Source organism: Petromyzon marinus, assembly GCF_048934315.1.
Source record: "Petromyzon marinus isolate PM22_M1 ecotype Great Lakes invasive population chromosome 84 unlocalized genomic scaffold, UKy_Petmar_22M1.pri1.0 chr84_unloc.3, whole genome shotgun sequence".
Classification (NCBI taxonomy): domain Eukaryota; kingdom Metazoa; phylum Chordata; class Hyperoartia; order Petromyzontiformes; family Petromyzontidae; genus Petromyzon; species Petromyzon marinus.
This window is the reverse complement of record NW_027422640.1, coordinates 2,194,715-2,220,242: the sequence shown is the minus strand read 5'-3', so window position 1 is coordinate 2,220,242 and position 25,528 is coordinate 2,194,715. Positions and strand designations below refer to the sequence as shown.

The 25,528-nt window shown below is 48.1% G+C and overlaps 1 protein-coding gene and 1 long non-coding RNA gene across 3 annotated transcripts in view; one reads left to right on the top strand and one right to left on the bottom strand.

Moving 5' to 3' along the window:
- The window catches only part of LOC142908448 (uncharacterized), a 39,176-nt gene extending 25,789 nt beyond the window's left edge, over positions 1 to 13,387 (bottom strand). For both annotated transcript variants that reach the window (XM_076059159.1, XM_076059160.1), the window contains exons 1-6: positions 12,276 to 13,387; positions 10,442 to 10,537; positions 8,779 to 9,171; positions 7,300 to 7,462; positions 5,987 to 6,073; positions 3,134 to 3,275 (exon numbers count right to left, since the gene is read on the bottom strand). In XM_076059159.1, coding sequence (XP_075915274.1) covers positions 3,134 to 3,275; positions 5,987 to 6,073; positions 7,300 to 7,462; positions 8,779 to 9,171; positions 10,442 to 10,537; positions 12,276 to 13,387 — 1,993 coding nt within the window. The remainder of the gene's footprint in view (positions 1 to 3,133; positions 3,276 to 5,986; positions 6,074 to 7,299; positions 7,463 to 8,778; positions 9,172 to 10,441; positions 10,538 to 12,275) is intronic.
- Positions 13,388 to 13,515: 128 nt separating this feature from the next.
- On the top strand, positions 13,516 to 16,747 carry LOC142908449 (uncharacterized). The gene is made up of 2 exons (XR_012931784.1): positions 13,516 to 13,638; positions 15,906 to 16,747. It is a non-coding gene; the product is annotated as an uncharacterized LOC142908449 (long non-coding RNA).
- Positions 16,748 to 25,528: the final 8,781 nt, after the last annotated feature.

Sequence of the window (25,528 nt, the reverse complement as noted above, 5' to 3'; positions counted from 1 at the left end):
TACTAATACTGCTCCATGTCCACTCGGTATTGCTGTGGTGGATGCGTGTTGATTTAATTACAATCCTTCCACCGTGCTTACGTGTGTGTTTATTTAACTTTATTTAAACATCCCGAGTAGTTGTGGTAGCAACGGCGTTCTGTGATTCACAATAAAGGTTTTTGGGTTAGATCACGTAAGTATAAATGTGTCATAACTCTCCTCCATCCGACACAGCCAGTAAGCTTGATTTGGAGCTTTCGTGACTGAAGGAATTACTTTTTGGATCTTTCGGTAAAGTCACGTAGAAATAAATAAATTAAATAATAGAATACGACGTTTCGATTGCAACACAAGTAATCATCATCAGGTACGAATGAATGAGAAAAAACAAACCTGGTCAACTTAGAAATATAATGCAATACAACGTAATCAACCCTACCTGATTGATTACGTTCTTCCAAAGATTGCTAAATTTGAGAGACAAAACACGGACACGGAGACACATATACAGACACATCAGCAGAGAGAGACACACACATAGGCACACAGAGAAACATGGCCTCTGTGTCGAGGACTTAAATAGAGAGAGAGGGGGGCAGAGAGAGGGGGTGGGGTAGATAAATTAGCATGTCAATGAGAGCTTTGGAGCTTTCGTGACTGCAGGAAATACTAAAGAGAACATGGAGACACAGAGAAAATAAACTGAATAAAAAAACTTAGTAAAATTTGGGAAAGTAATGCAATGCAATGCAACACAGAGAGTCGGTCAACACACAATTAACGCATAGCCTGGTTGATTACGTTCTTCCGAAGATTGCTAAATTAGAAGTTAAGTGTAAAATTTGAGAAAGAGACAATACACAAACACGGAGACACAAAGACAGACACAAGCAGAGAGAGACAACACATTTACAATTTGAGTACGAGGTTTTGCTGGTAATTGCATTCAGCATCATCGGGCGATTTCGCAAATCGTACTCGAATTGTAAATGTTGTAGATTTACTCTCCAATACACGGGTGGGCTGAAGTAGTCATTAATTGGCGCATTTTGTTTAAGTGACAAACCTGACTGGATGTGTAGGGAGGTAGAGGGTTACTAAACATTTATACGTATGCGAACTAACACAAAACCCTTTATTATGAATAATATTGCTTGCAAAAGCCTACGTGTTAAACTGGCGTTCTGTTAGTCTGCTGAAACAGCGTGTGCACTGAGGGTGAATCTTGCGTGAGGATTGCATCAGGGACACCCTAGGCCACTGCAATTTGCATGTTTTCCAATTACTTCAACGATAACCTGATGGGAATTAATTGTTGAATGCTTAATTCCGACCTGCAACGGTTGTGCGTAATCTGATTGGGTTGAGTGCCATTTTACTGCAGGACTTTAACAGAGGCGAAGGCGTTCAAGGTGCTGAAGTTAATACGCCAAGCAATAAAAAGCCGAGCAATAAAACGTGCGGGGCGGGCATGCGGTTCGCACAGTTAAATTGTGTGGCACGACCAGGAAGTGGGGGTGGGGGGGCCGTTGATTTCCCCACCCAGAATGCGAAATCAACAAAATCAGATCCGATCCTAACGTTAATCACTGTCGCGGGTTTCACATTTCCATAACCTGTAAACAATTAACACATTCCTGTGGAGGGAGCTGGTAGGAACGTTGGGTTGCTCGGTCAATGGCCAGGGTCAACGGCGGCGTGGTGTATTCGCAAATATGCCCGACTGTGAGGGCGGGCACAAGCCGGCGTGAGTAGGTTAAACCTTGAGTTTTATTAGGACACCACGGGGTGACCAGCCCCTCCCCACCCAGCCCCACCCCTCCCACCACCCAGCCCCACCCTCCCCTCCCCACCCAGCCCCTCCCTACCCTCCCCTCTCCACCCAGCCCCACCCTACCCTCCCCTCTCCACCCAGCCTCACCCCTCCCACGTGGACAGACATCCACAGACATACACAATTAATCCCCTGCCTCCTGTGAGAATTAATCCCGGTTGGGCTTCCAGTCCATATAAGGGCACCACGGGGTGACCAGCCCCTCCCCACCCAGCCCCACCCCACCCAACCCAACCCCTCCCACCCCCCACCCAGCCCCACCATCCCCACCCAGCCCCTCCCCACCCTCCCCACCCAGCCCCTCCCTACCATCCCCTCTCCACCCAGCCGCACCCCTCCCACGTGGACAGACATCCACAGACATGCACAATTAATCCCCTGCCTCCTGTGAATTAATCCCGGTTGGGCTTCCAGTCCACTACGTTTCCTACCAGTAAAATCACGCTGTACACATCTGCCATCCACACGCACCCATTCTCAAGCGCTGTCCAGGCTCGGCGCTGCTGATATCTGTTGACATCCCGCACCAAAGACAAAGATCCCCTGTGTAGCCTTAATAGACTGTTGGAACAAGTGCTGTTCACAAGAAGCGCCTATGAAGGCCAGCACGGCACACCGAGGGGATGGGTGGTCAGCACCATGCCCGGGCGCCTTTGTCTCCCCAGCGGTGACATTTAAACATCGTACCAGGTTATAATTTGAGGCTGAGTTGACCTAGGGGAGCCGCTGTACGGGTTCAGATAATCGTCACTGGTGTTGACCTTGAGCGAGAATCGAACTTGGGTCGCCAGGTTCATAGTGCAGTGCACTAACCACTGCACCACCACTCTGCACCACACACGCGCATCCTACACCACGCACACATCATACACTACACACATCCTGCACCACAAAAGCATCCTGCACTACACACATCCTGCACCACACACATCCTGCACCACACAAGCATCCTGCACTACACACATCCTGCACCACACAAGCATCCTGCACCACACACACACATCCTGCACCACACACACACATCCTGCACCACACACATCCTGCACCACACAAGCATCCTGCACTACACACATCCTGCACCACACACATCCTGCACCACACAAGCATCCTGCACTACACACATCCTGCACCACACAAGCATCCTGCACCACACACACACATCCTGCACCACACACACACATCCTGCACCACACACACACATCTTGCACCACACACACACATCCTGCACCACACACACACACATCCTGCACCACACACACACATCCTGCACCACACACACACCCTGCACCACCACACACACCACAACTGTCTGCGCACCCACGCCCGTCGGGTGAATTCTCCCGCAGGCGGCGCCAACTGTGGAGTCCCTCGTGAGTCGGTCGACCAGCATGGAGAGCGCCGAGGGGTAGAAGTCCGTGTCTCCGTCCAAGGCCAGCACGTAGGTGTTGCGCTTCTTCCTCTGCGGCGGTGAACGGGGAGTAGTGGCATGGAGACAGATCAGCAACAGCGGTGGCATTACAGCCGTGACCTCGTACAGAGCAAGCAAAGCAACCCGCTCACTTAGCTCCTCAACCCCAACGCTCCTTCTCCAATCTCTAACAACCAAACACACAACGTATGCATGCTGTATGCAAGGAGGATGTCTCCCCCAATATTCAAATATGCTCAAAATGTCCCCCCCAATGTATTGCTATAAAATACATTTCTGTTTATATGATTGTGGTTATGGTTGTACTTTATTAATCCCTGATCTCTGCCATTACATACAATGAAACAAGAAAAGGTAAATAAGAAAAAACAGAGCATTGGAATACAATACACTATTAGACATTATTGTAAAAAAAAGTCCTATGTGTTAGTGAATATTTTTTTATATATTTTAGGCAGGAAATGGCAGGAAACGAGTATTCAAATTAAGATTTTTTTTTCTGGGGGAGACCCCCTGGAAGACTTAGTCCCCCCCAATGTTGACTCCATGGCTACGGCCTTAGCTGTATGTATATTGTATGTATGTATAACTTCTTTCGCATCGTACGTAGCCAACCATGTTCGTCAGGAAAGGATACAAACTAAACACAAACTGCTTTTCACAGAAATGAGTGTTCAAATAGATTATTTAAAAGTGCATAGCTCCAGTGGATTCCTAATAACAACCACGCGAGTGGAGAGTTCGTTTCTATCTGCAGCGCTACAACCTCTGGAAACAACCTCCCTGAAGCGGTGCGCACACTCGACTCCATCGTCACTTCATTAAGTGACAACTCAACAGCAACAACGTGGCTCTTTTCGCTTGCGTACACCAACAACTAACTCCGGTCATCCTCGCAACAGCGGCTTTGGGCGAGCCATCGAACAAAGATGGGCACTGCATCTCGCGCTTTCAGATGCTCTTCTACGGTCGTCTGGAACACTCTTCCTTCCGATATTAGGAAGCAACTGGAGGTTTGCACTTTTAAATAATCAATTAGATTGAAAACTACATTCTCTAGAACTGCTTTTTGTGTTTGGTTTGTTGTCCTGCCCCCACACCTCCGATTAGCACGGTTGGCTACGTACGGTGTTAAAGAAGTTAAACATAAATACAACTAAATTTCAGCCGCAAACCTATTTTACACTTCTATTTTAAACAACTGTAATAAGTGTATATATTTTTTTTATTTTTGTATAGAAAGTTATATTGCTATTGTAGTGACCTATATTGGGTCACTACGGCGTTTAGCGCCAGTGCCTGACAGAATAGGGGAACTGTGCGTGTTAGAGCCTCTCCCTGGCACCAGAGTATGTTTGGCATGGAAGGGCGCCCTACGGGGCATGCTTCTGGTGACTATCAGAGAGAGGGCAGTTGAGGACGTGACAGTCTAGGTGAACCCGAGAGGGCACGTGACCAGGACAGGATAATGAGGGGGGCCAAAAGGTGGCGAGAGGGACACGTGATATTAGGCCCAGAACCTTCTGGTAATATCCAGAAGGGTGCGTGGCCGAGGACGGAGCCAGGCCACGCTCAGGGGCATAAAAGGGAGGTCCCCAGAGCCGATCCAGGCTGTCTGTTGGAATGGAACGCGTCGGTGCTACGCCTCTTCGATCCTCGGTCGTCGGTCTTTACGCTCGGCATCGTGGGTCAGGCAGTGTGTTACTTACTGACCCGGTTATGTAGTTACCCCGTTGTGGTCTAGTTACCCGTTGTCGTCTAGTTAACCTGCTGTATGTTTATGTAGTTACCCTGTTAGGGTGTAAGAATAAACGTGTTGCCTCCGAGTTCAAGTGTGTGCCTCCGTGGAACCCACTACACTATTTTGAGTATCAACGTGATGATGGCGCGTTGAGTGACAGATTGTGCCATAAAAGACAACCAAAGATTAACTTCTAAATGTGCCGACTCTGCGTGCAGAGACACGCATAGTGCACGCTATGACTGGGCCTCGACCCGGAGGGAAAGGACCTGAGAGAGAGAGAGACCCTCTAACAAACGAAACAATTTAAATTCACTAGGCAAGACCCACTGAGCAATTAGCTCTTTTCAGAAGCGACCTGGCTATCACAAATAATAGCTCAACAAAGTGGATTATCACTTGGATATTTATAGCAGCCAAATACACGAAATGCGTGATGTTGATTCTAAATGTGGAGGGAAAAACCGGAGGACCCAGAGATATATCCATGCGGCCAAGGGGAGAGAGACACGTAAACTTAAAATATGCAGGCATCAGGGTCGGGATCGAACGCAGTGCCTCCTGCATACCAAGCGAGGTAGTTAACATCTCGCCATGGCGGTACCCTAGCAGGGTGTATTTGGCCTACACTTCCACACTGCTCCCACGTCTTGGGAGAAGTATAATTGGATGGGCAGCTTGCATGCGGTTCGCGTGCGGTGGGGTAGAGTGCGAATACTCACACTCTACCCCACCGCATGTAGAACTGCCCATCCACGGAATGTGCAGGGCCTACCCATTTATACTGCTAAGTTGAAAGTGGCCTCCCCTATGTCGGCTTAGCCTTAAATGAGTAAACATTAGCACTGGCGAGAAAAAGGCGGATGGGCGTGGTGTTGGACACACGACCCGCTCGTGTGCCATCCCACCCTTAACAAGTGCTCGCTAACAGCACTTGCCTCAACAGTCTGTTAATGGATATATGAGGCGTCGTTGTCTTTGCAGTTTACAAAATCCTTACCTCTACCCATTCCTCTTGTTCATCTTTCTTAACTGTGTGGATCTTGCGGTAGATCTTCCAGCCAAGGAGGTAGTACAAGTACATCACCTGTACAGAACACGTCAAGGGGTTTAATAACAACAATCACCATCAGCAGCAGCAGCAGCTGTGATTGATCCACTACTGGATTAAGACCTACCCAAGTCGTCGCGATGTTTCATGAGATCCTGAGTCGTTATCCACCCAGAACCTCTATTACCGACTGATTCCATCGCTCCATCTCCCCAGTGGTCACTTCTCTGCAATGAGTTCCATTCTTTGGCTGCCGCTCCGTTATTATTCTCGACCCAATGGCCATGACAGCGCGTGCTGCTCAAGTGTAACTCAACAGCGCCACCAACCTTCCCCCCCCCCCCCCCCCCAGTCGTGGATAGAAGGCAATAGAACAACACGCAAATGAGTATCGGCGTGAGATTGCTGTGATACATCGATAACAACCCTGGTGCAGTCATCATCATCATAGCACTCAACGGGTAACACCACGGAACACCAAATCAATCGAGTCGGGGAACACTCGGTCACGGACAACACTGCTGTGTGCAACTCGTTTACAGCACTTGCCCCAAAAAGCCTGCTGAGCCTATACGGGGTATCTTCGTCTCTATGGTGTGCACTGATTCGCACGTGAAACGAATTATTAATCATCACGTGATTTAATTTCAATATGAAAGCATGACTCTCGAGGTAGCATACAGATGGCTTCAATAGATGTGAGCTATTGCCATCTGCTTCTTACGGCTGATGCTGATGTCGACTCGTAGAGCGAGCTGTAAATTTACATCGAGGTGGTTGACGATCCAGATGATTGCGTCAGAAGTAACGGAGTGGCGAATCATCGCTGCTGTGATGATGCCTCTCCCTTCATTCGTGTTGTGAATCGGGTCTTGAGTCGTTGTGTGTTCAGTCGCTCTGTTCCAGGTGGTGACCACTGTCGATGTTAGGAATGCACCGAAGCTGTGCACTTTTAACTCTAGATTGGATACTAATTTATTTAGAACTGCTTTTTGTGTGTATTTATTTTTATCTTTCTCTGTACCACCAATTAGCATGGTTGGTGAGGTACAGTGCGATAGAAGTTCAACATACATACGTATCGTCGCCGGACACTGACCGGAGATATTTACTTTCCCAATTGTGCATAATCGTCATCATCATGTATAAGCACATCAGCTGTTGCTGTTGCTACTATGCTCTAAGTGTGGATGCGGTTGTAGGGTTTGTGGCCCAATTAGATTTGGGGCAGAAGATCTGAAGCCCAGGGATGCAACAAATACCTGGGACCAGCGCTTGCGGTGGCGGATCATCTCCTTGTCTTTGAGGTGCACGCACAGCGAGTTGCCGTGCGGGAGTTTGTAGGAGAGTCGCGCTCCGTACGGCGTCTGAGTCCTCTCCATTGAGGGCGCCTCTTGTGGAATCTTCGAGTTTTTCTCAAAATACCTTCACATCAGCAGCAGCAGCACAAGCCAAAGAGAAGACGTGCCCCAATTACTATGTTCCATTGCTGCTACTGCTGTCATATCTGGGATGAAGTCCCAGTTGCCACCTCACTGCTGCACTCGAATTTGTTTTAAATAATTTTAATTATTTTGCTGCTATAAATTTCCACATGATACGCCACTTCGTTACGCTATCATTTGCGGCCAGTGCGATTCTAAAAAAAAGATTATACCTCAGTGGGTCTTACCTGGTAAAAAAAAGAATAGTTTCGTTTTATTTGTGATCTGCTAACCTGTCCTATACTTTCCACTCCCATCGTGTTGTTTGTTGAGGTAACGGTCTGACCCGCCCCTGCTGGACATCTGTGAAATAGAGTTTTTAGCTCATCGAATTCCTCCTGCAGTATAAATACATATTCTGATTCGGAATTGAGTAAAGCAGCAGCAGTCGTGAGTGACTGATGATCCAGCACTCAAAGATTATTTCCCAGTAGTTTGCTCGCTCTCTGCCAGTCAGTCGCCTGCGTATCTCACTTCTATCGCTACTACTCTACAACCATTGTTACTGTTCACACGAACTTCGCTGCTCGATTGCTCCACCCACGGCGAGGGCCTCGGTCGCCCAGACTGAGTCGTCTCGTTGCCCAAATTCTTACCAACGCACGAACAAAAGACAAAGATCCCCCCGTATAGTCTTCAACAGAGTGTTGGGGCAAGGGCTGTTAGCCAGTAATACCCATGAAGGCCGGCCCGGCACACAAGGGGGTGGGTGACCAGCACCACACCCGCCTGCTTTTATCTCCCCAGTGCTGCACCGTTTGTGTAAATTATGTTAAGCGCCTAGTCTGCTCTACAGCAAGGTTGGCTACGTATGGTGCAAAAAATAGTTCAACAGATGAGGTTTCTGCTCAATTCAACACGCGCGTGAACGTCTATCTATCACACCGCCCACCATAGTGTCTCTGTTTGCCGGCCAATTGTCAGTTTGTGCACCTTCGGATTTGCACTCAACAACGGTGATGGTGACGCAAGGAAGGCATTGGTAGCCCTGTGATCCGCACTCACGACGTTCATCTGCGTGACCATCACCAATCATCGTCATCGTTCACCATGATCTATTCACTTCTGAACGAAGGCATCGGCGCAACCTGTTGCCATCCTTCCCGTGGTCTCTCGCACCACGAGATGAGCTTAACCACCCCGTGTCTTCCCGTGCTTTGTTATTACAAGGCCCGTGCCTCTATCCATCCATCCTTCCCTCCCTCCACCCACCCACCCAGCTCATCACTACCACAGAATAACATCCGGTGCACTGACCGGCACACTTCAGCGATGACGTCCGTGAGGCTGGTCACGAACTGGTTGAGCACCATGCGATCTCCCTTCCTCTCGAAGGCGTCGTCGAAGTAGATGTGAGCCGAGAAGTCGTACGGTTCCCGCTTCACCGTCTTCCCCTCCTCCTCATGATTATTCTCCTTGTCCCTCTTCTTTTCCTCCTTTTCCTCCTTCTGCTTCTTTTCCTCATTCTCTTTCTTCCCCTTCTCTTCTTTATTTTTCTCCTTCTCCTCCTCCTTCTTCCCATCCTGCCCCTCCTTCCCCTCTTCTTTCTCCTTCTTATTCTCCTTCTTCTCCATCTCCTTTTTCTCATTCTTCTTCTTCCCTCCGCCGCGGGAACCGACGTTGAGATCCTTTGGCTGACTCCTGTCCAGCCTGGCAGCAACAAGGGGGAAGGGTCGTTATTGTTATCCCGCCACACGCTCCCCATCGAGTCAAGGTCATGGTACAGCATCGCTCTCCTCTGCAATCGAGCGCTCTCCCAAGGTCTCCCACCGAAACGTTTCCTACACCTTTCTCATCCCACTGATCACAGCAAACTTCCACCGCATCCTACTGAGTTCAACTCACAACGACCTCTACCCATCGCCGGCACCGGCTTTTGGATGAGTGCGTTTCTCTGTAGCTGTACCAGTCAGCAGCCGTCTGGAGCTCTCTCTGTATCTCCCACTGGTGCACACGCAGCAGCAACCAAGAACCAGACTCTAACCCATCCAGGCTCTCATCTGTCCAGGATCTCACCTGGTTGAGGCTCTCACCTGCCCAGGCTCTCACCTGTCGACGCTCTCAATATTAGCATGCATCATAATAATTTTTGTTGCGGGAGCCCAGACGTGTTAACTCAAGAGAAGTTTACAGCTTGCACAATTCACAAACATCGTTCAATGGTCACATACAAAGAACGGTCCGCGTTAAACACGATCAGCTGATTAGTTGCGACGTTCGAAGGAGGGCAAATGTTCTCGAGGTTAGTAACGCGCTACTCCATGTGAAGATGTCATATTTACGAGCATCCAAAGTAAATTGAAAATACACCACCCACAAATACTGCACTGCGTGTAAGCGGTTAAATGTCCAAGGTCGAAATATGATGGTCGTATATGCGACATGGTAATATGGCATTGCTGTAGATTGTCCAAATAAGAGCCACAGTAATGTGGTTCTATTTTGTTTAACATTTTTTCACCTGCATATGCATTGCTGCATATATCACGATATATTTTTTTCAGGACACTTTAAACGTGCAGTTTAGATTAATACCCTCAAATCTCGTTGAGCTGAAGGGAGGGACGCGGTAGCATGGTAGCCTGACTGGTGTGGTGCCTTGCAGAAATGAATGTACGTATGTGTGGTGGACTTATTTCACACCATACGTACCCAACCAAGATAATCGAATGTACAGGAGAAGGACAACAATCTAAACACAAAAATAAATTCTGAAGAAATTAGTTGTCAATATTTTTTAAAAGTACATAGCTCCAGTTGTTTCCTAATATCGGAAGGAAGAGTATTCCAGACGGCCGCAGAAGGGCATTTGAAAGTGCGCGGTGCCGTGACCACACCTCATCTGCATATTCGCGAGGGACCCCCACTGGCCCTTGGGATCCGGCCGCTTGATGGAATTGGGCGATAGGGAATATACCACCTCAGGATGGACGAGATGATCTTCGTCATCTCCTCTTTGGTCTCGTGCCACATGGTTGCGCACAGGTAGATCTTCACCCTCTCTTGCTTGTGGTTGCTAGAGGATACAACGAGAACATGAAATCATGTTCAGATTGAGAGAGGGAATCGCAGAGCGCGGGTTCTCTGTTTTATGCATTGGGCATATTGTGGGATGGACATATTTCAGTCTGTAGAACAGAAGGGCAAACGTCACAAATCATCATCATTATGAAATAAATTCAGAAAGAAAAAAATCCTGCTTTGATTACAATGCTCATACTTAACCTCCGACACTCAAAACACGTAACATAGACAAAGGCATCGATCAGACTAACACAAACTAAAAACAAAGATCGCCCATAGAGCCTTGAGAGACTGTTGGGGCAAGGGCTGTTAGCGACTAGCACCGATGAAGCGGGAAACGGGACTTGAGGGAGTTTATGGCCAGTCACACAGACACACACCTAGTCACACAGACACACACCTTGTCACACAGACACCTAATCACATTTACACCTCGTCACATAAATACAGCAAACAAAAAGAGTTCCCCTGTGTAGCCTGAACAAACTGTTGGGGGACGTGCTGATAGCGAGCACCTATGAAGGCCGGCACTGCACACAAGCAGGTGGGTGGCCAACACCACGCCCGGCCGCCTCCCCAGTGGTGATGTTTACACACCACACCAGTTACTAATTTGAGCAAGGGGAGGCCATGACCTATTCACACACACCTACTCACAGAGACACCTAGTCACACACACACTCCTACTCACAGAGACACCTGGTCACACACACACACCTACTCACAGAGACACCTAGTCACACACACACACCTACTCACAGAGACACCTAGTCACACACACACACCTATTCACAGAGACACCTAGTCACACACACACCTACTCACAGACACACCTAGTCACACACACACACCTACTCACAGAGACACCTAGTCACACACACCTACTCACAGAGACACCTAATCACACACACACACCTACTCACAGAGACACCTAGTCACACACACCTACTCACAGAGACACCTAATCACACACACACACCTACTCACAGAGACGCCTAGTCACACACACACACCTACTCACAGAGACACCTAGTCACACACACACACCTACTCACAAAGACACCTAGTCACACACACACACCTACTCACAGAGACACCTAGTCACACAACCGCCATTCGCCACTAAGTGGCGGTGACGTCACCACGACGCTTGTGCCAGGCCATGTGCACCTTGAGGCCACGTGAAGTGTCGAATGCCCGCTGGCAGGAGGTCACGGGGCAGACCCAGGTGCTACGGGTCGACTGACTGAGATGACTGGCTGATGCACCACCTGTGCCAACCTGCTGTGCTTTAGCCACACGGCGCTCGGCTCGTTGTTGTGAGCGTCGCTCCTCCGCCCTCCGTTGTTGTTGGAGGACGACTGCCTCCAACTGCCCAGTAGCATCCTTCACGAGCCTCCTCCACAGAGGCCGATCTTGACACCGCTGGTACCAGTCATCGGCAAGTCCACTCAGCTCCACGTCCCCCTGTACCACATCACTCCATCTCTTCTCTAGCCCGTGCCGCGCCCGCCTAGCCCCCTCGATCCGGCCGAACAAAAGCCGTTTCGACATGCGGTGGCTGGGAATACGGGCTACATGAACCAACCTAGTCACACACACACACCTACTCACAGAGACCCCTAGTCACACACACACACCTAATACCTAGTCACAAATTTCTCATAGTCACACACGCTCATAGTCACACAGGCAAGTCCAATACACCGCACCAACACCAACATACGGACCTCCTCTCCTCCAGCACCACCTCCTCCTCCTGCTGCTGTTGCCGCCGGTTGAGCAGCAGCCCCGCGACAAGACACGCAGGCTGCGGGGTGCGGCGCACAAAGAGCTCGCGTGTGCGCTCCATGCGCGTCGCGTCATCTGGGCGCAACGCGGGCGCCGCCGCCAGCAGCAGCGCCGCCAACCACAGAGCCCCGGCGCCGAACGTGGCCACGGCGTCTACTGCGGAGTCCTCACCGGCGCCTACGAACGAGCAGACGGCGGCGGCCGTGCGGTCGTAGAAGAGTGAGGCGGTTGCGGGCGTCGTCCGCTCGGAGCCGTTCCACCGTCGGACCGACTCGCAGTCGTAGCGAGAGTCGCCCGAGGCGTCGAGCGCGAGGTGGAGGGCAAAGACGACTGCCAGGGCGGCGGGCGTAGCGAGGCAGAGCGGCACGGCGAAGCAGCTCCCCTGCTGGCGGATCTTGCAGGCGGCGTTCGCGAGCCACTTGCAGAGGATGGAGGCGCCCACCTGCACGCCCAGCAGAGCCAGGGCGAGCGCAATGATCTCGCGGTGTTCCGCGATGCCGCCGATGGCGCTGAAGCTCCTCCACTCGCCCTCGACGCCCGCGTCCAGCAGCACGACCGCCACAATGATGAGCGTGCGCACGAGCGAGCCGTAGAACTCGGCGAGGTTCCGCGATTCGCCGATGGCGTCGCGGAATTCCCGGAGCCAACCGACGGGCAGGAAGTTCTCCCACCACGACAGGGACACGAGCAGCAGGCTCAGCAGCAGCAGCGCCAGGTGCGCGAACCTTCTTGCCTCCGTGGAGCCATCGTCGGGCGCCACCAACGCCGCCTTGGCGACCGACAGCGCTAAGGCAACGAGACAGCAGCAGAGGGAGGCCAGACTCAGGAGCTTGGACGTCCGGGGCGGCTTCCTGCGTCCCGTCCACCTACCGGCGAACTGCAGCGCGCTCGGCACCAGGGTGACACCATTGAGGAGGAGGATGCTGCTGAGAAGGTTCGCCGACTCCGCCGGGAGGACGACGATGGCCATGAGCGCCGCTCCGAGGCCGATGAAGCCTTCCAGCAGGCAGTTCTGGGTGACGCCCAAACAAACGCAAGGACATTGAGACATAGAGAGATTGAGGATTGTTGGAATGGTGAAGCACACGCCAAACAAACGCCGGCGCTATTGTAGTTTGTTTTTTAAAGGCCTAATTGTCCTCTTTGTACAAAACAGGTGACAACTGCGCTGGCCAACGTTGGTGACGCTTGGGAAAAAATCAACCCCCACTGATGGACATGGCCCAACGTGGATTAACGACAACAACAAGACCTCCTTTAAAGGAATGCATACATCAAGGCCCCGCAGAGTTTGTTATTAAGGTTGTTATTGTTTCTAGATTTGAAGCTTTCGTGACTGCAAGGATCCATACTCTTCGGTTCTATTCGGTAAAGTCACGTAGGTAAAAAATAAAAACAAAAATCACGACGTTTCGGCCACAACACAAGTGGCCTTCATCAAGTGAAGGGGACCGTATTGTCACGAGGACAGCGTTGGAGTGAAGACAGTCCAGCCCAGGTCGCGTCCTTTTAAGCTGTGTGGGAGGACACAAAACGCTTTGGCAAAGGAATTAGCATAAAATTACCGTAAAGTGCAATAGGACCGGCAAGGAGGGGGGAAAGGGGGAGGGGAGTGTGAAGGGGAATGACCATAACGTAGAGGACTGGCACGGGGGAGGGGGGTTTACAAATGTGGTGTGAAGTGAAATAAGCTGCAATGAAAGTTCGGTATATCACTACTTGGATAAATATAGTGTACCATTGAATTTAGTTTAATGTTTGGTATGATTTAGAACATCTTTCCAATGATTGCTTAATTTGAAACCATCTTCTCGGCTGAAATTGTTTCTGTGTTTGTAAATCTGAATTGCCTCGTGGATAAATCTCTGATGAAAACCCGTGGCTTTACAAAGGACCTTGGTATCGGAGAAAATGATATCGTGATCACCCACAGCGTTGTAACAGTGGTCAGCTACGGCAGAAGAATTCGTTCTGCCGTGTTTGAAATCTGATTTGTGCTCGCGAATTCGGTCAGAGACATGTCGTTTCGTCTCCCCGATATAGCAATCACCACAAGTGCAGCTCAATTTGTAAACCCCGGGATACTAAATCATACCAAACATTAAACTAATTTCAATGGTAGTATATTTATCCAAGTAGTGATATACCGAACTTTCATTGCAGCTTATTTCACTTCAAACCACATTTGTAAACTCCCCTCCCCCTCCACCCCCCCCCCCCCCCCCCGTGCTGATCCTTTACGTTACGGTCATTCCCCTTCACACTCCTCTCCCCCTCTCCCCCCTCCTTGCCGGTCCTATTGCACTTTAGGGTCATTTTATGCTAATTCCTTTGTCAAAGCGTTTTGTGTCCTCCCACACAGCTTAAAAGGACGTGACCTGGGCTGGAATGTCTTCACTCCAACGCTGTCCTCGTGACAGTACGGTCCCCTTCACCTGATGAAAGCCACTTGTGTTGTGGTCGAAACGTCGTGATTTTTGTTGTTTTATTTTTTACCTATGTGACTTTACCGAATAGAACCAAAGAGTATGCTGTTATTGTTGTTAATTGGCCATGGGCACCACTGCCAACGCAGCTGCAGCATCCCCAACATACTCTTTCCACATTTTGTATGTCCAGCAATGGATTGACAAATGACTCCGTGAATGATATTCATTGTTTCATTTTTGTTAGCGACATAGACGCGATGTTGCTGCTGCGAGGTAATGGTCAGCACAGTCGACATGCAATTCCTTAGGCCGCCGGGTCTATCTCCCAGTGCGGCAGCTGAAATAAACGGGCGAGTTTGTGACCTCTCCTCGCTCTGTCCACCCAGAACCAAGGGGGGGCAGGGGGGGGGGTCTAGCAGAATAATTTACATTTATACTTGAGGAATGCGATGAGCTATACAACTCTTTTTCTTAGATATCCATTCGAGGTGGGTCAGATCGTTACAACAACAAACAATACAAAAACACGTAAGTGTAAAGTATGAGAAAGATAACCAAATCACTTATGAACAGAATTTACAAAAAAAAACGTTACTTTAGCAGGTAAAGTCCACTGAGCTATTAGCGTCTTTTTCAGAAGCCATAAACGATAGCTCAACGAAGTAGCTTATCACGTGGACATTTATAGCAGCCAAATACTCCACCCAGGGAGAATATGCACACTCCAAATATACAGGCGTCAGAGTCCGGATCGAAATCACGACCTGTATACTAGGATAGGAATATAACATCTCGCCATCGTGGTGACCCATTCGCTTCCTCTTCCCTCCCCTCGCCCCTCAACTCCGTCTCTTTCTTCTTTTTATAGCTCTTCCGTTACCCCTAAGTATGCCTCTATCACTCTCACTCATTCCTCAATCCTTGTAACACGCCCGTGTACACTAGATCATTCCATTCTGTAATTGTTATGCAAGCTACATCATAGAGTGCATTGGGAGAAGGCACTCTATAGAAATATAACTTAGATTAGACATGGGCTTGCAGCGTGGACAAGTAGGGCAGCACGCGTTGACAGAGCAACTTCAAGACTGCACCTTTGCCTTGACCTCTGTCCGTCTTTGTCTCTCTGAATCTTACCAGAGCGATCATCATCCGATTGGAGACATTGGAGTTCTTGAAGGCGAGCCGGAGGCCGCAGCGGATGGAGCTGAAGATGTTGGGGAGGACGAGAACGAAGGCGAGGACCCAGGAATAGAACTGGTTCTGGTCGAGCTCGCCGGCCTGCCTGGCGACCCTCTTCATCTCGGCCAAGTACACCAGGCTCAGCTGCATTCCACCACATTGCGCACGCGAGACAGAAAAAAGCGTCACGATACTCTGCGCATCCTATCTATATAGGGAATTCTCGTTGAGCATGCGGCATTCACTCTCCGCGTCTTCTGCTTTCACGCAATTTATATTTTATGGAAGGTTTTTCGTTAAACGCGCACTGCGCCTGCTATAACGCGAGTCTAGTATGTGACAGACTTCTAGCTATAACGTGAATCTTGCTTGTGGCACACTGCTCGCTATACATGTGCAGCTAACCCTCCTCAGATTTCTGGCAACTGCCTGATGATGCTGGCTGTAACTCCCAGCGAGGCGTCCATACCCAGTTGGTGAATGTGTGTGGATCACTCTCGAACAACAACAACAACCACACCAATGGTGCTCAATGTCAATCAATAAATCAATGCTGCTGCTGAAGCAGTAATACACATTGATTGGCTGCACATTTGTTCAGTGACAACCTCATTAATTAAGTATGGCTTAAGTGAGATATATCTCGTCTATGTACACGGGTGTGCCTGTGTGTATCCGCAACATCTGAAAGGCATTGCTGTGTCAGCGGTTATGGTGAGGGCAGTGTAAAGTATTTCATGGCATGACAAAAAAATAAATATGCTTACAGAATACAATAAAACCCACAGACTGAGACGTCCCACAGGTTGTCGTCGATGAGACTAAGAATAATAGCAACTGAGATGCCGACTACATGAACACGATGTGAGGGTTGAGGTGACGAGATGTTATCTCGCTCGTCTGGTACACAGGAGCTCGTGGGTTCGATCCCGTCCCTGACGATGCCTATTTTATATTTAGAGTCTGCGTGGTCTCTCTCTCCCCGTGGTCGTGTGGATTTTTCGCTGGATCCCCCAATTTTTCTCTCCACATTTAGAATCAACATCACGTGTTCAGAGTATTTAACTGCTATACATTTCCAAGTGATGATGATACATCACTGAGTTGAGCTATCATTTGTGGCCAGGTCGCTCATGACATTTGTATTCTATGCAACTCAGTGGGCTTTACCTAGTAAAATAAAAATTTGTTTTAGTTTTTTTCATATCGAGGGCATGTGTGTATGTATCTTGAGCTTCTTTCCCACTGTAAGTAGCCAACCGTGCTAATCGGAGGTGTGGGAAACGAATCGCGTGATCGTGCAGCAATGAGGTGAGGCTGGGGAGAGAGGTGAGAGAGTTCCTCCTCCTTTCTCCTCACCTTGTTGAGCACCGCCGTTCCGAACACGGCGAGGAAGAGCAGTGTCAGGAGGATAAACCTGAGAACCCGAAGACCCCGAGTTGAGGACTCCTCCTCATCGATGTCTGGGCGAATGTTGAACCTGTCCCAGGATCTACGGTGGAAACAGACGTTCGGTCGAGTCACAGTGAATGTTGTGTTGCGAAATTGCTCTCCGAAATCAGCTGCTGCTGTTGCTGAAGCTGCAGTAATGCATTAGATCTTTTGTTCACGTAACAACTTTTTTAATTGGTTGCGTTAGGTGGAGGAAGCTTTGCGACACGACATTTTACACATACGATCTGACCCGAAAATCGATTACAAAGCACGATAAGTGATCGCAACAGTCTACACTTTGCTAGATTCAGTCGAATAACTTCAGAGCTTTAATCGACGATATTCGTTGTCAATAGGAAGAAGACGTTGACGAAGCAAATGGAGAGGAGGGCAAAAAAACAACCCTCTTATAATTGTGCAAAGGAGACTGGATCGGTGGACGCTGGGCATTGCACGAAGAGGCAAGGAGAGGAAGACCATGCGTGACCATTCTGGTCAGCGTGGACTGGGGAAGATGCCACTTTGTGACCGATGCTCACCCATGCCTGAGAGGAAATTGACATCTCCTGTCGCCGAGTCTGGAGCGATGGCAACCTCTGAGACATTGATCCCAGACGATGGTGACTCAAGCAGCTTGAGCGACGCATTCTGGGGCATTGCTTCGCTTTGCCAGAAACTGGTTGGCTATTAAAGCTAAACATAAGAGGGTCGGTTTTATTACGTAATTGTTTTTAAATATACATTTTAGTTTGTCGCCTACGATCGAATCACCCACCTGTTTGCTGGTGCTGCTGAGGTAACCAGGTTCACAGGGCAGTTGGCTGACCATGATTTGTCTCACGCACGCAGTAACTCCATTATATGTTTTGACGAAAACTTACCAGTGTCTTCAATGCCACCAATTGGGGGTGATACGGAATTCGCCAAAATGTTATTTGCGTGTTTGGCCATTGCCGTTTCATTTGAATCTCGCCCCTCATCCGAGGCTAATCGACACAGACAATGAACATAATCGAGGGATGCTGCAGTGTTTGCGATTCTCCCGTTGCGGCAGCTGGCCTCTGTCCAACCAGCAGTTCAAGTCGATCGACTGATCGCATGTGGTGGGTTAAAGTGTGGGTACCCCCACCCATTCAATACGTCATTTAGGCCCGTCTCGAAGAGTGGGCCGCATACAACCCTAGCGGGGGCCCATAGGACTCCCCGTGGTGAAGGGAGGCGCTGCCACCAGCAACACCACAGGGGCGAGATGTTATCTCCCTCGCCTAGTATGTAGGAGGTCGTGTATTCGATCCCGACCCTGACGCCTATTGTATATTTGGAGTTTGCATGTCCTCTCTCGCTGTCTCCCCATGGCCATGTATTTTTTTGCGGGTCCTCCGAGTTTTCCCTCCACATTTGGAATAAAAATCACGCGTTTAGAGTATTTGGCTGCTATAAATTCCCACATGATGAGCCATTTGTTTGAGCTATCATTTGTGGCCAGGTCGCATGTGAAAATAGCTTTACAGCACAGTGGGCATTACTTGGGCGAGAACATTCCACAAAGCACCGTGAGAGATGACACCGACTTGAGGCGGTGTTCATCCAGCAGTGGATGGATCATGGCTGATGCTCACGATTATTGATGGCGGTTGTGGTTGTGGTGGTTGTGGGGGTGGTTGTGGTGTAGGGAGTGGTAGTGTGGTAGTTAGCACGCTAGCACGCTAACTACCACTCGTACAGACGATTATCTGTATCAGTCCTAGGCCTCCCCTAGGTCGACTCAACCTCAAATGAGTACATTTTTGTAAAAATCGCCACAAAGGAGATAAAAGCGGCCGAGCGTGGAGCTGGCCACCCACTCCCGAGTGTGCCATTCCAACCTTAATAGGTGCTCGATAACAGCATTTGGGCCAACAGTCTGTTAAAGCTATGAGGTGGATCTGTTTCTTTTGCGGTGGTTATGGTGGTAGTGTTGTTGGTACTGTGTTGTTGATAGTGGTGGTTGTTATGGTGCTGGTTTTGGTTGTGGTGATTGCGGTGGTGGTGAAACGTTAACTTACTTCTCGCATTGGGTTTGGGGCTCCACTTCTTCTGATTGTGCTTTCCTCTGCACGTCCCTGCGTTCGTCCGCACACGGGCAGTCGCATTTCCATTCAACAGCTCCCGCCTCTCCTTTTTCTGGTGGCTTTAAGGACTTCGGTGATGCTTGAGGCTTCGTCATCGCCCGTCTACGCGTTTGGGAGCTCAAATGCCGGTGGTGGTAGAGTCTCCCTCTCGGGTCTCCCTTCAATAATCATTAAACCCCTACCTGTCTGCGATGAGCTGTGGCGTGATTAATGGACATAACTCATCTATAGAGCTCAACTGAGAGTCGTTGAGACAATCAGCCCAATAGTTTTATCTTTGAGATGCGATTGTGTTGATACGCTACACTCTTACAACGTGTATTATAATTGTCACACGAACTAGCGATAATAATTATTATGAAATTGGCAAGATTCATAGTTCATAGTTCATTTATTTGGTATAGCCCTGTGAGCCATTCGGCTCTTGAATCGGGTGCAACCGCAACAAACAAAAAACATGAACAAGAAAACATCTTAAAGTGATTATGTGACTGTGCAAACAGAAAATACAGGAAATAAATATCAAAATATTCCTGAAATAGCACCGTACACCAACGCTGTGTGCAAAAATCCCAGTGAGATGCAAGTCAAATAACAACAACAACCACAAGACAACTAAGATTAAGGCCATCAGTCTAACTCCGTACTACAATAAACAAAAACATGGCCAAAACAAAAAAAAACGTTTCGAAATCACCAAAATAAAAGCCATAAATCTAATGTAACAGTGATCATAGGGACTGTGACCGAATTTTTAACAATAAACTACATAAATAAACTATAACACCAAAATCTAGAGCCATATTTTAGGCCACTGAATAGCAGTGGCAGCTAGGGTTGTACAACTCCTCTAGAGCAGTTTTGAGTGAAGATCTCATAGGTAGTGATTCAAGTTGCAGTTTATTGGCAACAGCATTCCAGACCCTGGGGGCATCAATAGCAAAGACCCTTCCTCCAGTTTTTGTACGGCAATAGGGAATGTGAAGCTGGTAAATGAGCGAAGACCTGAGGTCAAATTTGTTCTTTGAAACAGAGAGGAGATCCAGTAGGTAGTCTGCGGAATTTTTTGTAAGTACATCGTGAATAAATAAGATCTGGTGCACAAGCCGTTGAACATTAAGAGATGTTAAGTTTGACCCAATGTAGAGATCAGTGGTGAGTCCTAAATGGGCAGTTCAATGCAAATCTTAAGGCCGAGTGATAGATGGAATCAAGCTTCTTCAGTACAGTACTTGGGGCTGACTTATACACGATGTCACAGTAGTCAAGTAGAGGCAGTATGGTAGCTTTTATCAATTCCAAACGGAACATTGGGGGGAAGCAGTGCTTGTGTCGATACAGAAAACCAATTTTTATTTTTGTCTTTTTACCAATATAATCAATGTGATCTTCAAAACTAAGTTTTGAATCCAGGATGACCCCAAGATACTTATAGATCTTGACTTGCTCTATTTGATAATTATTCAAGGAATGTAATTGGGGAAAAATAACTTCCTGCTTTAGTCCCGGAGAGAAGCATAGCACCTTGGTTTTGGAGGTATTCAGGACTAGTTTAAGAGAAACTAGCTGATGCCGTAGTTTGTTGAAATCACCCTGGAGCTTAGCAATCACGTCATCCGGAGAGCGGCCAGCAGTAATCAGTATTGTGTCATCTGCAAAAAGATTTACCCTGGAATGATCCAGTTCAGTGCCCAAGTCATTGACATAAAGAGAGAACAAGAGGGGGCCGAGGATGGAACCCTGTGGAACCCCTTTTGTTATCTTAACACTGTTTAACCTCCAACCATCTGTGAATACAGTTTGGGTGCGAGAAAAGAGGTATTTTTTTAACCATTGTACTGTGTTCTCGGAAAAACCGAGGCAACTTAGTTTACTTAGCAGGGTGTTGTGGTCAACTGTATCAAAAGCTTTGGACAGGTCAAGAAAAAGACAGGCACAGTACTGCTTATTATCAAGGCAATTGTAAATTTGATTCAAAGAGTCTAATGCAGCAGATGTGGTGCTGTATTTTTTCCGGAACCCAGATTGTTTTAGATGTAGTAGATTGTTGGTGGACAGGAAACTGCTAATTTGGTAGTTCAATAATTTTTCAAAAATTTTTATCAATGGGGACAAAATTGAGATAGGTCGGTAGTTATTGGGATCATCTTTAGGGCCCCCTTTGTGAAGTGGACGGACATAGGAATGTTTTCATTCTAGAGGAACTGATGCTTCTTTGATGGACAGGTTGAAAATATGGGCTCTAGGTTTGTATATTAGGTGACCAACAGTTAGTAGAGCAAAGACGGGAAAACTATCTGCTCCGGTAGAGGAGGACCCTTTGAGGTAGGACAGTTGTTTCAGAACATTACTTTCATGGATTGGTTGGAAACTAAATTCGTTTAATGTTTGGACAGGGGTGTAGGAATTTGCAGGAGCAGGGGTGACTCCCAATACATTATCAAAAAGATTACCAGCTTCAGAAAAATGAAGGTTAAAATTGTCAACTATTTTTTTGGGATCTGAAAAATATTCCCCATTTCGGTGAAGCTCAACGGGCAGATTTTCTGTTTTGGATGCCTTTTCGATAGATTTGATTGTTTTCCAAAAAATCCTGGCATTTCCATGTGATTCCAGCAGAGTGGAGGAAAAATAGGCATTTTTTGCATGCCGTACTTTTTTACGCATCTATTCCTTAAAATCCTGTATTCTAGCCAGTCATTTACCAAATTACTTTTCTGAGCACATGCCCAAGCCTTGTCCCTAGTTTTCATGAGCTTTGTAATCAAAGGATCATACCATGGTGGGCGGTTGCCTTTAGTTTTAAATCTAACCAACGGAGCATGTTTGTTAAGAATTTGGAGAAACGTGTACCTGAAAGTCTTCCAAGCCGTAGTCAGGTTGGGGATATCACAGACCTTATCAATATCCGAGTGAAGCACATCATTTGTAAATGCCTGAGTGCTGAAGTGCCTCAAAGAGTGCTTCTCAACAAATTTAGGGGGGGCTTTGGGTCTGGCTGATGATCTCACACCAAAAATGAAGGAGTGATCACTAAGGTTATTACCCAGAACACCAGTCAGTGCGAAATTGTGAGGGGCATTTGTCAATAGGACGTCAAGCAGAGTTGACTGTCCCGGATTTTTGAGGTTGGGTCTTGTGGGGACATTTATTAATTGAAAAAAGTTAAATTCATCAGTAAAATTTGTGGCCACGGCCGGCGGGTTTAGCCAATTCCAATTTAGATCACCCACTAAAATTATTTCACTTTTAGGGAGGCCCCCAAAAAGCTCTCTCAGTGCCGATGCAGCTTCAACATCCTTCCCACAAGGCGGTCTATAGCAGCACACTACCAATATCTGTTGATTATTTGTGAGAGTTATTCTGAGAGCCAGACCATCAAAGCAAAATGTTTTAAACAAGGAGTGAGCTGGTGGACATGCAATAGTGTTACGAACATAGATGGCAATTCCACCTCCTTTAGATCCTCGGTCAAGCCGAAAAAGGTTGTAGTTTTCAATCGTAATCTGCAAGTCATTGACGGCAGGAGTGAGAAATGTTTGTGTTAGGCAAAAAATGTCCGGGTCAAGATATGCCACTTCTAGTTTTAGTTGACTTTATTTAATCACAAGCCCTCTGATGTTGACATGTAGAACACCAACACCTTTCCTGCCAGAAAAATCTACAGAATTATACGAGCTCTTTTCATTTGGGCCAGGATGAAGCTCAATACCACCCAGGAATAAGAAAAGTAGAATTAACAGTTTGCATAAGTATTTTCTGTGAAAGGATGAAGAGCGACGAACCTTGGACGAATAGCAGCAGCTCGCAGATGGTGTTATTTTTAAGAGCAGAATGAAGTTTGGAAGGAGTGCTGGTGAAGTAATGGGACAAAGATAGGGTTTAAAAGGATACAATGATGGAGTGTAGAAGTGTCTATGAGCTGTTTCATTTGCAGGTGTAGTGGCAAATCGAGCAACAAGTATTGACGCAAAATAACGAGGGTAGCCGTTTGTAGAGTTGAGTGTGGCATTAGATATGGCCGGGAGGGACAGCAGTAGGATACACAGCAGGAGAATTGCCATCTCTAAAATATCCGGGGTATACACAGATTTACACACAAGTGGAAATAGAAAAATATATATACTTGTAGGCCGAGGGTGAGAAAAAACGTCTTGCCGCACTCGTCACACATGCACGGCTTCTCGCCCATGTGCTCCAGTGGTGAGGAAAGAAAGCATCTGACACTGAATGCAGATATTTCAACTGTCTACATACTTCTACAGAGGCATCAGCACTGAGCCCTCTAGGGAGCGGGGTACTAGTCTCAGATAGCGTGGTAGCACCACTGATTATATATATTGAAAGGGAGCGATGACCCCGGGTTCAGTTTGACACCCTAATTTGCAAATGGTCAATGACATAGCTGAGGGAGGCAGAGACTTGCTGAGCCACGGGGCATACATTTACAATGAGGAAGCTGATATTCTCTGCGGCTTAACGTTCACAGTCGCGATTTCGTGAGTTAATGTTCAAAGCAGCGTAATTCCGTCATCATCATTTTTTGCCATGAACAACATCAATCACGTCATCATCATCATTAACATTGAGTCATCAAACATCAACAACAGCGCCATCGCCATCATTAATTGCATTACCACCATTGCCACCATCATCATAATCATGATGAACATTAGCATCATTCATCAACATCACCCACCAGCATCGTTACCAATAGATGATGGAATCCCGACGCCACGTTGGTTGTGGGAGCTGTTTCGACCATACTTGACCACCATGCTGGGTCAGTGCTCGCGACGAGTAGGGTGGAGGGGTGGGGATGGGTGGCGCAGTGGTTGGCGCATTTCGCTACGAACCCGAATACCCGAGTTCGATTCCCCGCTCACGGCCAACATCGGCGACGCCTATATGAACCGGTCCTGGGCCTCCCCTAGGTCGACTTAGCCTCACATGAGTATCTGGTGTGGTGCGTAAAAACATCGCCACTAGGGAGACAAAGGAGGCTGGGTGTGGTGCTGCTCACCCACCCTCTCGTGTGCTGTTCTGGCCTTCATAGGTGCTCGCTAACATCCCCTGCCCCACCAGTTTGTTCAGGCTATACGGGGTATATGTTTGAAAGGGTGGGGAGCGGCGGTACAGAGGTTAGCCCATTGTGCTACGAACCCGGCCACCCGAGTTCAATTCCTGCTCACGGCCAGCACCAGTGACGATCACCAGAACCGGTTCTGGGCCTCAAATGAATACCTGGTGTCGTGTGTAGCAAACATCGCCACGAGAGAGAAATGCGGCCGGGCATTGTGATAGCTACCCACCTCCTCGTGTGCCGTGCAAGACTTCTCAGGTGCTATTCTCTAACAGCAATTACCCCAACAGGTCTATTTAGGCTACACGGGGGACCTCTATCTTTAGAGGGGTGGGAGGAGGGGCGGCGGGAGGGTGGGGGAATTAGTTCTGAATCCTCTTGCCGTTTGATGTTCGCCGTGGTCGGGAATCTATGTGGGGGGCGGGGTTCAGAAATAGAATAAGAAGTTGATTAGCCAAGTCAATAACACATTGAACTCTACAGCTCGTTACCAACGGTGACTCGGCCAGCAGACAAACACGCAGCAAGTGTTACAAATCAATAAGCAAACAAATCAAGAAGTAAACAACATATATACATCACTAACATCAAAACACCAGCAGTTTCCTAAAATAGTCTGATGGCACTTTGACACTTCCGTGTAATGCATTTTACCTGTCACGATGACGCTGTGAGCTCAGTGAATCCCCACATCCAAAAACGACCGAGAGATCAGGAAGTTGATTGTGTCGCCATGGTCATCATTGATAGCACGACCAAATATAGCTTTCATGTTGAATATGTTTGAACTCGAGGTGGTTGGGTTGAGCAGAGGTCAAGGTGTTGCACCGCTCAGATCCTGGGTTCGAATCGAAAGAGCCACTTGTGATGAAGCTGAGTTCTGAAGTGTAAGGACTCGAGAGTTTTAGCCTAGTCGCTAATAACTCTACGAAACAATCGGACCCATTAATAAA